The sequence below is a fragment of the Anser anser genome, assembly GCF_964211835.1.
Source record: "Anser anser genome assembly, chromosome: 21".
NCBI classification, from domain to species: Eukaryota; Metazoa; Chordata; class Aves; order Anseriformes; family Anatidae; genus Anser; species Anser anser.
This window is the reverse complement of record NC_139742.1, coordinates 8,415,392-8,433,163: the sequence shown is the minus strand read 5'-3', so window position 1 is coordinate 8,433,163 and position 17,772 is coordinate 8,415,392. Positions and strand designations below refer to the sequence as shown.

Below are 17,772 nucleotides of genomic sequence, written 5' to 3'. Positions count from 1 at the left end.
ATGTCATTACCAAACCTCAGACTCTGAGTTTCACGCGCTTATTTTTCTGCTGGTGTCTTAAAATTTTGTCTGCGTAAGACCGATCAAAAGGATGGGGCTGGATTAGAAATAATTATTAAAGTTTGTGAATTGTGTGTTTCACGCATGTGTCACAAACTCTGTCAGGTATGAACGAGCGTTGAACAGCAGGTGTGGCAGGCAGCCGAGGATTGACAGGACTATTCTGACAGGCAGTTTGTGCTGTCTTGCACTGTGGAAGCTGAAAAGGAACTAAAAACGGGCAGATAATTTTGGTCTGATCAGAGCCTGCATAGTCAAATTTAAACACAATGATAGCTAGGGTTAGGAAGGCCAGGAGCAATATCTGAGGAAATCTCCCTTGTGTCGCAACACTTGTCATCCTTCAGTCAACGTAGCACCTACTTGGTTTGGAAAACTTTCCAAAACAGTGTTATCAGACACTTGTCTTTGCAACATGAAACACTAAAGGGCAGCTGTGAGCAACTTTGATTTTTCTTCGTAACGCTACCTCTGCAGCAGGCCTCCCAAATAAAGCCTGAGGTGGCAACAGGCACATTTCGCTGTCTGTGACCCCCGTAGTGCCTACGAATCTGTGTGACCTCAGCAGGCTTCATTACCATTTTTAAGTTCACCATGTTTCAATTCAGTTGGGATGTGACTTCTCCCAGATACAGGCCCCTTCTCCAGAGTGGATAGATGTAGTATATAGTGGCATATGTATTTAGGGGAAGGAAAGAAAGTACAAAGGAACATGGGGTTATGTGAGGAGTAAAAATGCTCCTGAAAATACTTCCTATTTCATCTGAGCTATCATTCCTTCCTGTGCTCCCTCCTATATTATTAATATTATCCTATATTATTAATTCTCCTTCTTTTTTTTTTTGCCTATGTTGCCAAAATCTGGTCATCTTAAGGAAAAAGCTGTCCACAATTTTAGCAAACTGAGAGAGATATGCAAAGGGCACTTGTTTATTCAGGAGTGTCTTCCAGCAGGAAGCAAAGAACAGGTGCTAATTTGCCTGTGGGAGGGGAAAAGAGCAGTCAGATACAGGGAAGACATTGCGTTATTGAGATCCTAAGTTCGTAGTTAACTGTGCTTTAAGAAAAGCACCACGAAAGATGCATATCAGCTGCAGGGAGTGGGGGAGAGCCTGCGACTCTGCTGACCCTCCCTAAGCAGGCTGGAAAGCAAGCTGTTTTCAGCACTGGTATCAAGTCATTGTGCTGGAATTGCAAAGTGCTGTTATAAAAGCAGCACGAGACTATTTTAAATGCCTTCCAGTTTTAATTAATTAGGCATCATCACATCCTTGAAAAATAAGCTAGATTCTTTCCTTGAAAAAGGGGAAAGATATTTTAGTTTGCAGTTTAAAAAGGAACCATCTGAAAATGGCCACAGCTCAATCTCTCTGCTCCCCCTAGATTCCCTGAATCACATTTAATGGAAAAGACTTCCTGTTAGCTTTGCAGAGGTCTGGGGAGGAAGGGGGCGTTTATTCAGGTTGGGATATTGTCAATACACCAAACTAGGTGCAAAATGAAGGCTGTCCTCCTTTATACCTCTAGCTGCTAACAGCAAAAGAGTCAAAGCAGGCATAAGGGAACATGTTCTGCGTGGTGTGTACTGGTTGGTGATGGTGTGAGAGAACCTGCAAGAATCCAGCAGAGCCCAGTCAGCGTAGCTAAAGCATGCTGGCCTTTTCTGTAGCCAATGGTGTGCAAAGGAGACATCACTGGGGTCCTGTAAATGCTGATTCTTTGGTCCACAGACCAGACAATTTCAATGGGGTCAGCTGGGGTGAGGGAACTTTAGTGATAAGCCTGGTGTGAATGTCAGACGCGCTTCTGAGTCCTTATTGAGAGGCTTTTGCTTCTCTGCATCACGTTCTTCAAACGTGCTGGTTATTCACACCTCCACCTTTGGAGAGTGAGTGGCTATTTCTCAGAAGGAAGTCTGAGAAAGTCTGTAAAATCCTGTTTTGGGTAGCTGGCCTGAGATTTGTATCTGTGATTAGAACCTGATTATTCCCTGCTCTCACCACAATGCTTGTGAAAGCGACCGTGTGTGGTACAGCTCCTGCTGCTGGGATATAACTTTTAGGAGGAGAGAGAAAATTACAGCAAGGGAGAGTGGAATACGTATCTGTCAAAGCCTAGCTGACAGGACTAACTCTTCAGAACTTGGATCTCTAGTATTCATTTCACTGATTTTAATCAGCCACCTGATTAAAGGTGGAAAGCAGGAGATGCGTGAACTTCCATCCCTTAAAAGGCATGTCTACCAGGTGGTTTCCAGGGACTTTTCAGTTTCCCATTGTGATTTTCTGTGTCATTCAGGTGCTTCTTTCTGACATGCTTACTCCCCTGCACTTGTGCACAATCTTTGTTACTAACTGAGGTCTGAGCTTCAGGGTGGACAGAAGATGGGTTTTGGGAAATGGCTGCCCTAGACGGTTCATCCTCGGGTGCCCTCTTCTCAGAGAGAGCACTTCTACCACTCACATTATGCAGCACATGCCGCGGCAGCTTCTCAGTGTGGGACAGCCACTCCTTCATGCAGTCTAGGACGACGGGGATGAGGCTCACCACCCCTCCGTAATGATTCTTGGCCTCATCACAGCTCAGGTGGTTCACAACATCATGGGGATATCTGCGGGACGGAAGGACACAATCAGCAGAGTAGTCCAAGCAGCGCAACCCTGGTGTTCAAGAGCATGAACAAACACTTGCCCCGTGGAAATGAACTCTACACAGAGCAGGAACAGGAGGGAGGAAGAGATTGTAGAATATCCCCGGTTGGAAGGGACCCAGAAGGATCAAGCTGCCTAATCACTGCACATGACCTCAGGGTACTGACCCGCCTGTGTATGCCCTTCCATGCACCAGTAAAGTGAGCAAATACACAAACAAATCCCTTTTTGTGAGTGGAGGTTGGCAACGTTTTCACGACAGCAGGATCTATAAACTGGGTAGCGCCTTTTATCCTCACTAAAGCCAGAGAGGTGTTACGGGAGAAACCAACAGAGAAGTCGAGCAGGAATGTTCTTGCTCCCAGTATCGACAATCGCCTCAAGGAGACTAAGCCGATGGCAAGACCTACTTAGCTCGGATGGTGCTCAGATCATTGCTGTGGCTAAGGAGCAGCTTGCATCTTTCCAAAATGCCATTGGTTGTGCCGTTACCAGGATGCACGGCTTCCAGCTTGTGGCAGAGCTTGCTGAGGTCATTACAGATGTTCAGGAACATGTTGAGGATGCGCCTGTCCGTGGAATTGTTACAGTAATGGTCCGTGTAGGACTGTACCTGTAGAGTACAACGTGGGGAGAGACGGGGTCACGCACATTAAATTACATTTTGATATGCTGCAAAGTCGCTCAGGTTAGCGACGAGAAGCTGCTTGCTCTTGTGACTTCTCCGAGCACTGCAGAGAGAGGCTGGGTGTGAGCAGAGTTTTGTCTCCTCTGCCACAGCTGCTTGCATAGAGTGGGGTGGGAGGTGGGGGCAGTGGCCAAGCTGCAAGCGTTTTGGAGTAATAACGTGGATGTGCTCGCGACTGTGCGCATTCTCCATGGCTCCTTATTTGGCACCATTAGATGTGAACGTAAAATTAAAGCCATTTAACCGAAATTGTCCTTACTAACCAATTATAGCAATGGTATTCCCTATTTCCCTGGGACCTTTGTGTTACCCAGAGTGAATGGCATCGTATGATGAGACGTTATGCCAAGAGATTAAGTCCCTTCTCCAAAGGCATTACAGCCACTTGAGGCGTGAGTGGTCGGAATACAAAGCACAGCGCGGCTGGTTGGCAGTCCTGTCTGGGCTCTAACACCTTTAGTGCTTTCTGTAAGATTTCAGGATAAGAACAGAGGAACAGTTCCAGCACTGGAACAGCCTGCGCATACAGAAAAGCCATGCAATGCGCTTGGGCAAATTCTCAGCAGGTTTGTAAGAAAAATAAAAAAGGCCCCTAAGGGTCCATTTCCACTACAGATTTCTCCTCCTGCTCTGCTCACGGTGCGTTGTGTCCGTGTGAGCGGCAGGATCTTTTTTTATTGTTGCTGTGTGCAGAAACAGTCCTAAAGAGAATAGCATTTTAGCCTGGTTGTTCACCGATAGGATTACAGGACTCCTTTCTGTCAGTATGAAGAGAAGGGAGTTAGTGCATACCCAGGATGGAGACCAGGACAACATGAACAACGGCTGGCAAGGACTGCGCAGGTCTGCATTAGCTGCTTGCTGGCTCCTGAGCTGCGGCCCAGGGAGTTCAGGGAGAGCTCCTGCACAGGACCAGTGCCCCGAGCACAGCCACGCTCTGCAGCACAGGGACCTGCTGGGTCATCTGAGTCTGTGGATGAAGCAAGTGACGGAGGAATTTGTCTCACAAAACCACTTGGGATTTGACTTCATACCCTATCCCCTGCAGGAGTCTTTAAGGAGCTGTTGCCACTTCCTGTCTAGTTGCGTCCCCGGTGAAATTTCTCTGGGAGCGGTTCGGTTCCTGCACAAGGGATCACCAGTGTGTGCTGCACCGATTCTTCCCCCTTCTCCCCAGTACCTTGCTCTTTTCCTTTTTCCACGCTCTCCCCAAGGCAGCATGGTTATACCCTTAGGGCTCTCCGTGCAGTATTGCCACCGCTAAGCTCACGTTACTGTGTCACAGACAATGCTGTGGATCAGGTAATTGCAGAAGTAGCTACCCGTGAGGTCTCACCCCCACAAAAGGCAGGCCTTCCAGCCCTGCCAAGAAAGAGTCCAAACCTGCTCTGTCCTTCTGAAATACCGGCACGTTTAAGAACAGAATAATGCAATATGAAACCTCAGTGCCTATTTTTGGAAAAAATGGATCAGTTTAATGTCTGTCTAGATCCTCTTCAATGTTATGAGTGAAGCCCATATGTTAGAACTGAGTCAGCCCTCAGGAAAGACAAGCAGCTCACTTCTGTTTCTTCACCCTAATAAGAGCTTGGCTTTCGCTCTGACTTCGGCATGGATCTGGGTTCTGAGCCTGGGTTCTGCTTTCTTACATCCACAATTCTAATTTTATCCAGATATTTCTTCCCCCTTTGTCTTCCAGTGGTCTAAGTTCTTTGCACTACTTAAAACATCCCGTGTTATAAAAATTCCAAGACAATTCACTTACCAGCCCAGAAAACACCTAGCCCACCTGGGAGTTTCAGCCCTCAATCCGTCATCCTACCTCGGTAACACAGCCATTATTTTTAATAAGCACTATAGAAAGATACAGCAGCACCAATACCGGGGGGAAGAGGCGAGCGTGCTGCTTACTGCAAGTTAAGGATTACAGATCCCGTGTGTGGCTGGGGAAGGAGGCTTGGTTTGATTGTGTCTTGTACCCTGCACTTCTGGCTACGCCTCGGAACCGAAATGACAGTATTAAACTAAATCCTAAAGTGATGCTGAGCGATGTAATTCCTTCTCTGTAAATGGGAAAGTCTAACGTAGTCATTTCTCTCCCCTACTTAATCTTTCGCCACCGGTTTGCAGAGCTAAACACAAACGTTAGAAGCAAGTTTGGGTGCATCTTCCCTTAGTAAAAACATTTATTCATCACCGAACTAGACCCGAGCGCCTGGCAGCACTGCCTTGTTCCCCGTGCCCATCAGCTGTGCCGAGTGCCTTGTACCTGGCTGATGCTCGCCACGGGTCTGATCGTGTCATGCGCGTTCTCTCGGGTGTGTTGCAGCGCTGCGATAAACGTAAACTGCTGCTGCAGGAAGAGCTTGTAGTGCTGTTCTACGGTTCTCAGAGCCTCCTTTACCTCGTTCATGTTTCCCCCTCCTGGATTCTGGTAGAGAAGGAGAGAAAAGAAGCTACTTTTTAGATGTTGTGAGATTTTACACGTGTAACTCTATCTTTCGCTTGGGTTGGAATTGTGTAGCTAAGAGGAAAACTTTATTAAAAGAAAAAACACAGGAAAAGAGAAAACATATTGTGTCAAAGCCCTGCAGTCCCCAGCCAGTCAGTCGGGGAGGCGGCAATGCTGCTGCGAAAAGAGGCAGGGAGCGCAGTGGGCCCCCTGGCAGTCAGACGCCACGAACCCCGGCGGCTCTGCTCTGAACATGAGCCCAGCGCGCCGAGAGGCCTGGGGGGGGGGGTTAAATACCTCCCTTATCCCGTGCGAAGCTACCGCCCGGCGCTGAGAACTCGGGGATGGAGACCCCGCCGCCCCCGGCCGGGCCCTCACCGCTTGGGTTCCCTCAGGAGAAGCCCCGGGCCCCGGCACCACCCCCCGGGCCCCGGCACCCCCCGGGCCCCGACACCCTCCGGCCGCCGCCGGCCCCGAGCCCTCGGGGGAGCCCCCGGGGGCCCCTCAGCGGACCGGGGGGGCCTCTCCCCTCGCCCCGGCTCCCTACCGGCCGCTGCAGCCCGGCGGGGCCGGGGCCGGGGCCGGGGCCGGGCCTGGATCCGCTCCCCCCGAGCTCGGCGGCGCCGCCGTCTCCTTGGCAACAGCCGCCGCCGTCTCCCTGGCAACCGTCGCCCGATGACGTCACCGCCTGCCGCGCGCGTCGCGGGGTGGTGACGTCACTCCGTAGCAACGCGGCGGCGGTTGCTAAGGGAGGCCATGGACGCCCCCGGCCCGCCGTGGCTGCCGTCGGCGGGAGCCTACGCGGAGGAGCGGGGGCTGTGGCGGCTCCTGCAGGTGAACGGGACCGGGCCCCGGGGCGAGGGGCGCCGGGACCGTGTGAGGAGGCCGGGGGCAGGGTGTCCTGGTGCCCTCTTGCCCCCCTCCGGTTCGTCTGGGGCAGCAAAAGGCACCGCGGAGGGGGGGGCCGGGGCCTCTCTGTAGGGCCCCCGGGTGGAAGGCAGCCCCCTCAGCTGTCGTGAGGCGACCGGGGGACAGCAAGGAGACTCCCGGCCCCAGAGGAATCTGTGCTGGGCGCCACAGGTCTGGAGAACGCCCGTTGGCCGAGGGCACGCTCTGGGGCTGCTCCCGGATGAAGCCGAGGGGGGACAGCCCCGGTGGGGCCCGGTGCTGACCCCTTGCCCTCCCAGCTCGGGCTTTGCGAGGCCTTCTTCTTCCAATCTCACTGGAAAACAAAAGCTTATTTTCCCTTCCTTCTCCTCTCCCCCTTTCTTTTCCCCATGTAATTCCAAGACCATTTACCATGAGCAGCGTGGCTTTATTTCTTAACTCTTTTTTTTTAACATGTGTTTTTCACTTTGTGAGGCACTGAAAGCAGCAGTGAAAATTAATAAATTAATAATAAATTAACAACTTAATAAATTATTTTAAATATTCATTTAAATAAATTTAATACCTAATTTAATATTTATTTAAATAAATTTAATATTTAATAAATTAATTTTAATTAATTAATTATTTTAATATAAGTGAACAACTGAAAATTGTAATGCCAAATTCAGATTTTTTAGTTTAAATCAACGATGCTGGAAAGTAATAATTTTAAAATGAACTTTCAATAAAAATATAAATTTTATACTTTAGGCTATTTGCTACTCAGGCTTGGAAACATCAGAATTTGCATGTGAAACAGTTCATAAACAAAATAGAGTGGTGTAATTATTCTCATGAAGTGAACGAAGCAGAAAAGGAAATTAGACCACTTCAATAAAAGGCAATCTGTAGGCTAGAGTGTAAAATTTCATGGAGTATACAGACTTTGCAGAATTTACTTTCAAATATAAAAGTGTTATGACTGATTTTTAGAAAAAAAGACGTCCTATTACAGTGTAAGCAGTTCAGTAGATAATCTAAGCGAGAACATTAGCTGCTGTTAGATGTTTAGTTTTAATTACAGAATTCTTGGCTGCGCTGAAATGTTTTATAAGAAAATCAATGGAGTTAGTGTTTCTTAGTGTTATTCCTTTCCCTGCCTGTAAAGCTACAGTCACTGCTGAAATCAGCAGAAGGAGCGCTGCTGGTATCAGTGGGAGCTGAAGCAAGGCCCCATATAACCTCACACATTTAATAAGAAAAGTGAATCCAAAACAGTCATTCAGAGAAAGGCTTTAAACCCTTCTCCCCGCCCTTGTTTTCATGCAGGAGGAAGACCAGCAGGGTTAAAGAAGTGAGATGTGCTGCTTTTGTGGTTTCGATTGGTTGTGGGCTTTGTGTGTTTTCTTCAGGTCTCATCTGTCCTGCGGTCCTCTAGGCTGGTTGGAAACTTGTGGGAATGTGCTTGAGAAAGAGGTTTAACTTGCCCCGAAGAGATGCTAATTTAAGCTGGCTGGTTTTGAAACTGCTTGTATGGTTTTTGTCAGTGTTGACTCAACCCTTACCTGCACCAGACTGCTCGAGCCAAACCTTTCTGGTGTCTCTATGTATCATAAATAAGCTAAAGAAAATAGTTGTGTTGTTTTTTTCTTTTTCTTGACATTTTTAAACTATGTTTTACTTAATTTTTTCAGCCTCTGGAAAAGGTTTCATGTTCTCTATTCTGTTTATTGAAAGGGAGTTGAGAAAATGAATTAGCATGTATAAACTCTTTAAGATCCTCATCATTACATTGCCTTAAATTGCAAGATATCACGACTGTATAACTATGTTAAATTTTCCTCTGACTTTGCCCTATTTATTTTCAGAACATGGTTGAAGAACTCTTGATTCATAAGCCAGATGATCCCATTCAGTTTATGATAGACCATTTAAAGCAAAATAACGATGATGGTAAGTGAAAACTGAGAGACCACAGGCACTGCAACTTATATTTGTAAACAGCTGCTTAGAAACTGCACTTCAGTTGGCAAATGATGGATACAACTTTTCAGACCAAGTCTTGAGGAAAAAAAAAAGTGAGCATTTTGGAATAGTTATAAATAAGATGCTTTTTAATTTCCCCCCCCCTTTTTTTTTTAGTGGGTAATCTAATAAAAAATGCACTTTAACAGTTATAACAATGAAACCCTCTAAGGGAATAACAAAGAGTTCTGGTGTATCAATTATTAATGCATTCTGTGCCCCATCTGATATTTCCTGTTGTCTTTAAGCTCACTAATTACTCCTTTTGTCAGGTGTAAATTTGGTTTCCCATCCTACCTGGGCTGGCAGATTCTCTGTTTTTTGATTAGTTAGTTACTAGCTGTTGTTAATGAGTTCCAGTGCTCAGTGGCATCTCAGATGAAGGAACAGTGAGTGTGCCTACACGTATGTATAACAAAACCTGGTAAATTGAATAGGAAGTCTCTATTCTGCACAATAAAAGCATGTAGGCTCAATCAAATTATTTGATTTACAAACTGTTCACCCTTAGGCAGATTATATTTGGATATGCACAACTGAACTATAATTTTTGTTCTGCATGAGCTGTCAGGAACAGCTGGTGTCATGTTGCTTTGATGTTTCTTTAAAACCATAGTAAACCATTATGAAAGTTCTGCTGCAGCATCAATGAAATCATTATCACTGGAGGTGCTGTGAGCTCTTTATACATAGCGGTAGTGATCAGATGGATGTAGATTGAAGTGCTGCTAAGTATCCAAAAAAAAAAAAAAATCAAATTCTGCAAATTATGTCCAGCCCTTTCTGATACGGGCAGCACGTGGAATCAATCTATTTTATAGACCCATGGAAAATTTGCAGAAGAATTTCAGTTTGGTAGAATGCAGATAAAATTTCCTCACATTAATCTAACATTTGTCGTTAAGCCCCACAGTATCATTTGCACAGAATTAGGCAGGTTTTGATTTCGTGACTTCAGTACTTGGAGGCTAAAGATAGAACTACAGCAGTTGTTTGTCAAGAGAAAAATGCTGTCTGCTTTTGGTCTGGAAAAAAAACTATTGAGAAAGGGAAGGCACTCCAATTAAAATTAGAGCCTAAATGTTGTTTTAGAAATAAATTATATGGAAAATAATGTAACAGAAATCTGTAACTGAGTTGATTTTACTTTTTGATCATGGCAGAAGGTGCTGACTATTTAGAAGAAAAAAAACCCTTATTAGAGCCATCAGTAAAGCAATGAATTTTCATGATCTTGCCTTGCTAGACAGCTTTAGCCCTAGAGAAAATTTCAAACAGAGATGTGTGGAAAAGAAGTATTGCATCTATCCCAGGTGTGAAGTTAGAAAACCTTTTTAATTAATAATAGGATCTAAAGTACTCTTAAAAATATAAACAACTCTAATGATGATTATAGCTTACAACTGTCTTGAAAAGCTCCTAGGTCAAATGTGTGCCTGAGTGTTTGTGCTTAGTGCTCTGTGCTATTGTTCTTTCATGTGATCCTTCTGAAAACCTTAAAGAGCCTACGAAGATTGATAATTCTTTAATATACAAAGATGCTAGTTTTCTACATTTTATCTTGGTTTGTGTTAGCAAAGAGCGCTTTCCAGATCCGGGTGACATTTCTCTGAGGTCTTGCTTTACTCTTATACCTCTGAAGAAGCGTAACAAAGTTCTGCAAGAATGTTCATGATGTGCTATGAAGTTTTCCTCTTTGACAAAGGATTTCCCTTACAAGTTAAACTTTTTTTTTTTTTGCATTAATATTAATCATAGACTCTTTTGGACTTAAATGGAACTCAGTGAGCCCAGCTGTTATTTTACATTATCCCAGGATTAATATATATATTTTTTTATTATTACTGAAAGCATCCTTGAATGTTAAATCGTAAGAATGCTTGGAAAAGTAAATTCTGTAACATCTCATCAAGTCTAAGCATGGAATGAAGTATGATTTGTTAATGAAGAAAAAGTCATTTTGCAGATTTTCCTCACTTCATTTAGCTGCTGGTCCAGACCTCCAGTATTAAATACTGACCATTTGCTGATTGGAGGGGGTTAAACATTACATACAGTGGTGTCCTGGTTGTGCCCTTGTGTCATATGTTTAGGGAGAATGCTTCAGAAGAGTCTTACAAGTGTGCAAATGAGTAAATCAGTGAATTACACTGCCCCATCTGCTGCAAGCCACTAAGCAGAGAGAAAACCAGATTTAGTACAAAGTGAGCATTTACAGTAGCCCTGGGCAATATTAAAGCATGATATGGTGTATATAATGGTATGTTTCGTTTTTTATCAAACGTTTGTCCAAGAAAGCTGTGTATTAAAGCTTCAATACCTAAGGGTTTTCTTGTGAATTTTAAATCATGCTCCTAGTTAAACCTCAAAAGGATCTGTGGATGGAAAGGTTTTTTGATTTTCTTTGAAGTGGTTTGAAGAAGTTGATTAGTGTTGGCACCCGAGCACTCTTTTATGACGCTGTTTATAAATAATTCCTAAGTATCGGGCTGGAGTTTCAAGGTGTTAGATTAGAAAAAAAAAAACCTAGGATTTAATCACATTACATTTGAAAGAAATTAGGTGATAAAAACAGCTGATGTATCCTTTTAAAGTATTTTTCTACATTGTGTACTAGTTCTGTTGCACTTGCAAGAACCAATAAGGGGGAGTTTTTCTTAAACCTTCCAAGTCAGATAACTTTGTAAAGATGAATCCGTAATTTGGGTTTCATGTATGTTTAAAAATTGCACCTGCCCAATAACTGTTAAGCGCATGGAAAGCCTCATAAAAATACATTTCACATCCTTCCCTGTCTGCTGTCGTCAGACACTGTATCTCTCTTGGTTATCAAGAGCTGAAGAGGTTTTGGGGCTAGGAGATCCCTCCTTTGTTTTGACCTATGTTACTCCCAGTAAATAATCATCAGTCCCCTCTGTATATAGTCTGTTTTATTTTGCGTGTTTGTTTTTTTCCCCAAGTATAATGGTAAAACATCAAAGGTATTAATATAAAATGAGAGCTCAAGGAATTGCAACCCAAGGTGTGTTCATGCAAAAAGTCCCATATACTTTTGTAGGAGTTACTCCATTTTCCCTTGTTTTATCTTGCCTCTTATTCATTCCCAATAAATCTTACAATGGTAAGATTAAGAATTTCTCAGATCTGGGATGCATTTTTCCCCACCTTGCTGCCTTGGGGAAGGGAAGGGAGAGGGACATGCAGTAGGACGCAGGATACAGAGAGGATGAAAATGACTTTTAATGATGACTTGAGAACATGAAGGTAGCCGTCAGAGGATAGAGAAAAAGTGCTTAATTTTGCGGTGTCTAAATCTTCTCTAACCCTGACACAGCCTATTTAGTTGAAATTAAATCATAAAGTTTGGGGCTTTTTTTTTTTTTTGGTAATGGGAGCCAAAAGCTTTGCCAAAAAGTGTGTTTACTGCCATACTGAGTAAAGAGAACGAGAGAAGAAATTAGATGATGGTCCCATCCAACCTCAACCACTCTATGATTATGATAATTGTCACTTTTAAATAGTTTTGCCCTGCATGTGCAAGCTTTTTTTTTTTTCCACAGTATATATCTGGTCTGAATTAATCTTTTGGGAACAAAAGCCAAACTGATATAAGGAAATATCCATATCTTGTGCTCTGGTTCACCCAGTAAGCTATCTGTTTGAATTGGTAGACAAATATAGATATATGTTTAAATGACATGTTTAGTCAGGGTATCAATCTCATTAACCATGGAGATTAGAGAATGACCCAGCTGCCACTGACTTAGTGTTTGCCTTTTTTTCTCTCCTCAGTGGAGCCCAATCATGAAGTTTCCATTCAGGCAGATTTACAACTGAAATTCTTTTTTCGTTGTGATTACATTTATATTGTGTAATGGGATAGTGGGAAACTGATCGGATTTTTGCTGTTCTACATCTTAGTTTTCACATATTCTCATTTCATAGCTCCAAGAATTTGTATACTCGGTCCACCTGCTTCTGGGAAAACTACAATCGTAAGTATGCTCTTTCAGTGTTGTAATACTGTCCACTTACCTTTTTACTTTCTACCGAGCTCAGCACTTGTGAAAGTTTTATTCTGAGAAAATGATTTTCAGAATTGGTGAAGTGATGGAAGAGCACAAGGCAAGTTGAAGGACGGCATTCATAGGGATATGTCTATATTTTACAGTACAAGTTAAATGGAAACGTTTCAAGTGAGCTCTGCAAGAACTTGCCCAGGTAGTGGTAGTGATGCTGCTGTAATGCAATGGAACTCTGCGTGCTTTGTTTATCCAGCTTTTTAGCAGGATTAATTAACCTGGGAGGAGTACCATAAGTACGTGTTTGTGGTGTTCCTATATTGCTGATTGCTTCGTTTGCATGGCCAGTTGTCTCTCCTGTCGACTGGTGCCACTTAATTGAAAATCTTGAAGTGGTATTTGAACCACAGAGAAAGCTAACGACAGAAATTTCACAGATGGTGGTGGTGTGTGCATGCTAGGAAGAATGCTTTCTTCTTTAAAATCCATGTTATAGTACAGTAGATGAAAAAAGCCTTACTCAAAGCTGTAGACTCTTGAACATCTTTGTACGAAACTGCTTAAAGTTACACATATAGTCTATCTGTTTAAACACTCTGTCTTTCTGTAGTCTTCTGAAAAAAAATGCTTTATTTTCTTTTCAAATATTTCATCCTGTATTATTATTTTTCATCCCTCAGGCAATGCGGCTTTGTAAACATTTGGATGCCATACGTATCTCTCAGGAGACTTTGTTATTCGAGGAAACATTAGCGCTGACAAAGGAAGCAAAGGCGTATAAAGAAAGAAAACAGGTGTGTAAGAGGCTATAATAATGGTAGTTCTCATGCCACAGAAGAAGAATTATATGGCATTCCCATGATTTCCACTGCTATGAGTTGAGCAGATCAGAGTAAATATTCCTGTATCTGTGGTGGTTTGTACATTGGTTTATGTCTATGTAGGTGCAGGGTCCTTCAGAGAAGGGTAACCTGTGCTAGATAAGAGGATATGAACAAAGATAAAAATGTGTCCGGGCATAGAATTAGGGCCCAGAGAGGAAGAAAATGTAGAGTAACCTCGCACACAGTGGTGAAATTGAAGAAAGTCCAGGAATGCACAATACCATTTAAAGAATGTTTCATTATATCATTAAACAAACCATCTTCTCGTTTCCACATATTTGGTAATCTCAATAGAATAAGCATTAATCTCTGAGTCTTCTTTCACTACGAAATGCTATGGAAAATATGTACACAAAGAACATCTTTGGATCTGACAGAGCTACTTAGTTGTGCATATTTGATTTCTCTGTAGCGTGACACAAATAACTTGGTGCATTAACTCAAAACTAATTGACAATCCAGTCAGTTATTGGAAACTGTATAAGCTTTCAAGCTGAGGCAATAGCAGCAGACTCAGATCGTTCAGTTCCTGGGTAGAATCAGAAGCATCTTCGATTCTGATTCCTGCCCATTTAGCTGATTCATTTCTCCAGATGTCAAGGTGTTCCATGGGTAACAGAATGGAAGAAGCTTGGTTTTCTGTGACCATCCCTAGCAAGTCTACTAGTTTGAGTTGATTTATTCCACTTCATGACCTACTTTCGTAAAAATTGAAAGAATTTCTTATCTGTAAGAATTCTACATGCTGCTAAACTTGATTTAAATTGGCCAGATTTGGAATTTGCTGAGATGGTAGATAGTGTAATTTCATAATTTGTTTCTTTAGAAAACTAGGCTGAAAACAGAATAGTGTTTATTACACTGACTTAATGAGTGAAGTTTGGAGATAGCTCAAGTGATGTATTTAAAGATCTGAGAGTTCATTGAACTTACTGAACTTACTGGCGAAAAGGTTTGCTTTCGGCTGGGATGGTAGAAAATGATTCTTACTGAGAATATGTACTTTGAAATTTTAGTTCTAATTATTAAAGATCGTTTTACTATATTCATAAATTTCAACCTAGAAGGGGGAGAATTTAAAACAAAAATTCCCTTTGGTTTAATTACTCTAATTATTAACATATTTCAGACTATACAGACGTACTTTCATGGGTGTCCTTTTGGGCTCATTTGATTTGAAAAGATGGATGGTGTGGAAGATGAAAGTCAAAAATGTCAAGGCTAATCAGGTAGTAAGGAGTGTCTGAAGAGCAGAATTTGTTGGTGTTTTAGTACTGTGCAGTACTGCGCCTTTTGTTTTTGAGATGTTAAATGCCAGAAGAATGGCTTCACTAAATCATTTCTTTTGTTCTTTTACATGGGTTTGATTCTTCATATGTAACTCCTAAAACTAGGAGGGAAATCCTCGCTTCCTCTAAATCAATAGAAGCTTTACAGTGACTTAAAATGTAGGCAAAGTATCATCTCAAGAGCTGTATTTTCTCTTGCTGATTCATGTCTGCTGGCTAAATCTGCTTTTGCTGTAACTGACCCCAGCTTCTGCTGAAAAAAGTGGTAAACTTGACTCCTCTAGTGTATATAACATCCATCAGCACTGATAGGTTTTGGATGTCTATTCAGGAACAGAACAATAGCTGTTTATACAGTCTTTGATAGGCAAGACATTAAAAAGTTGCAGTCCTGGCCAAAGCAATTTAATAAATGGAAAGAGGAAAAGCATGAATTAAGACTGTGGTTTTGGAAGTCTGGTGTGAAGATCATGTAACACAATTTAATGTTGTTAGAGGAATGTTTCATGGGTATAAGGTTACTGTGGCTAAATTAACCCGGATGCCAAAGGTCATTCATTTTTAGGTCAGTAGACCAATGTTATTAGATTTGGGCAAATGCTACAAAAAGGTCTGCAAATATTTGTTCTCATATTTTTCTTCTCTTTAGCCATGCTTTCAGCTCTTTTTACTTCTAGCGAAGAGTAGAACATTTGAGTTTTACTGGCACAAGAATTCGTGGAAAAAGTATTTAAAATACGTTATTATTCTCTGAAGCTCAATTTTTAAATTTGGACTTGCAATCATCCACTAACACACCTGGCTACTTACTAATGAGCGCAGCTGAAGTAGTGAATTTTAAATATTGACTGTTCAAAGCAAAATGTGAATATTCTACGTGTAAAAATATTCCAAAACTAAGTAAAATATTTTTGAATATTCAATAAATTTGAGAAACCATGAGCTACTAATAAATATTCCATGAACAGAAAAAGAGGCTACATTTTTTGATAAATCATTGCAAATTATTCCCTCATCTCTAGTTATTATAATGTTAATAGAAAGCACCTTCAGGTTTTTCCTATAGAGAAGTCTAATGATAAGCTGTTGCGTGTTTCACTTCTCCTGTTAGATTTATAAAATAAGAAGTTGAAATAACTTGGGCTTTGCAGGATGTGTGTGCTTTTACTGCTATATTAAATTGCAGTTAAGGTGTTTGTATACTACTTCATGATTTAAAACCACACTACAGTTGCATCATACCCCCATGATTTTTAAGAAGAAATAGAAGAGAGGAAAACCCAAGGCATCCTTACCTATGCACGTTCAGCGTTCTAGTCTATTCAAGAAGTCACTATAAAGAAACAAGTAGGAACTGTTCCAGTCTTGTGCATACTTTTCTTTTAAAAGACCAGCCTTTTGTGTGTACTCATCTGAACAAGCTAAATGTAGACATTTGTGATTTTCAGAATGCTAAACATATCCAAAATTTCCTATGGAAATGTCTAGGGAAAGTGCTTTCCATTCTCACACTAAATAAAAAGTGTAGCAGTTTTACGAAAAGATTGCTATAACGTCTTACCTACTTAGAGTAATGTAAGATGGAATGTGATGTCCCTGAAACAACATTGAACATTTAAAATTGGTCAGGAATGAGTACAGTTTTTTGGCAGTATGGAAACAGTTGATCAAACTAACATGTTTTAAAAAGTGGTTTGGACCACTTTGCACATAAGCAAAATCCTATAGCTTTTGGAAGGTTTAACATTTCAAGCAGCAGGTCTTTCATTAACCAAACTGGATACTGGGACCGTCTCAGTGTGCCTTAGGTAAGATACAATTCTAGAATACGATACCAAATGCATGTGTGTCATTGTCCACTCTTACAGATTTCTGGGAGGAGAAATCCCACCTATCATGATATATTAATGTGTTTATGAGAAAAAAAACATGTAAATGTAGTACATGATACAACAGATTTAATGGTTTCTAGTTGAATAAATAGGCAGTCTACAAGCAACCTACTGAAAGTGATTTTGTAGGCCATTGCTCAGTAGGAGGAAAACTGACCAGGAAATGAGACTGGAATTGAGCCCCAGAGAGCAGAAGTAACTAAAGCACAGAAATACCCACACGCGTGTCCTTGATTGTTCTCGTGCAATAAACCCCGCTCAAAAGAGGACTAAGCATACCACTGCACTGAAAGAAGGTAGTACACTTTTGGTTTAAATTGGTTTGGCAGGGCTTAGCAGAGTGGACCCCCGGCAGTTGCAAGCCTGTCTTGACATGACACATCAAAGAAGGAAGGAAGACGCTAGCTGTTTCTGATAGCAGCGTGATGCACCTTTGGAAGGTGACAGACTCAAAGCCGCAGACCCAGGCTCCAGCAGTGAGAGGCTGCAGGAGGCTTTGACGCACCACCCTATGGGACCTGCTGACTTTCAAGAAACACAGCAATTTCTTTCGCTTTTTCTCTTTTACCTGCTTGAATGTTGCCTTATGAATGGCTGATATTAGGACAGGCACTGAGAACAGGGGACAGTTGAGATAAATAAAACAAGGAACCCCACCATAGGATTGGGCCACCTTCTCCACTCCACAGCCTGCTGAGGACTATTATCTTTTGTGTATTCTGGAGAGCTTTGTCCACTCTACTTTAAAGTAGTGACTTGTGTGGTAGCATTCCCACTGCTCCTGGTGAAATTGTTTCATGATCTAGTGAAGGAGAGTTATGAAATCTTTCAGCATAGACGTCCACGTTTCCACTACATCTATCTACATCTTTTAGTATAACGTAACCCTACAGAAACACTCTTTTTTAGGATAACATCCTTCAGACTATTTGGTTAGAA

General features: G+C 42.2%; 2 protein-coding genes across 9 annotated transcripts in view; one reads left to right on the top strand and one right to left on the bottom strand.

Annotated features, from left to right (window-relative positions):
* AK8 (adenylate kinase 8) overlaps nucleotides 1–17,772 on the top strand; it is a 78,339-nt gene that overhangs the window by 2,368 nt on the left and 58,199 nt on the right. The window contains exons 1-4 of one of the 6 annotated variants that reach the window (XM_083807420.1): nucleotides 6,481–6,685; nucleotides 8,590–8,674; nucleotides 12,692–12,741; nucleotides 13,449–13,562. In XM_083807420.1, the coding sequence (XP_083663546.1) occupies nucleotides 6,608–6,685; nucleotides 8,590–8,674; nucleotides 12,692–12,741; nucleotides 13,449–13,562 (327 nt within the window). In that variant the 5' untranslated portion in view covers nucleotides 6,481–6,607. The other 5 variants (XM_083807421.1, XM_083807416.1, XM_083807419.1 and 2 more) reach the window with 5 other exon arrangements.
* Nucleotides 973–6,502, bottom strand: SPACA9 (sperm acrosome associated 9). Of its 3 annotated transcripts, XM_083807435.1 has the most exons (5): nucleotides 6,399–6,502; nucleotides 5,669–5,830; nucleotides 3,122–3,324; nucleotides 2,524–2,671; nucleotides 973–1,040 (listed from the first exon to the last, which is right to left on the bottom strand). In XM_083807435.1, the coding sequence occupies exons 2-5, from the start codon at nucleotides 5,810–5,812 to the stop codon at nucleotides 1,032–1,034; spliced, it is 504 nt and encodes a 167-aa protein (XP_083663561.1). In that variant the 5' UTR covers nucleotides 5,813–5,830; nucleotides 6,399–6,502; the 3' UTR covers nucleotides 973–1,031. The 3 variants fall into 3 exon arrangements, with proteins under 3 accessions (XP_083663561.1, XP_083663559.1, XP_083663560.1); XM_083807433.1 differs by having other exon boundaries at nucleotides 973–2,671; XM_083807434.1 differs by lacking the exons at nucleotides 5,669–5,830; nucleotides 6,399–6,502 and adding an exon at nucleotides 4,192–4,345 and having other exon boundaries at nucleotides 973–2,671.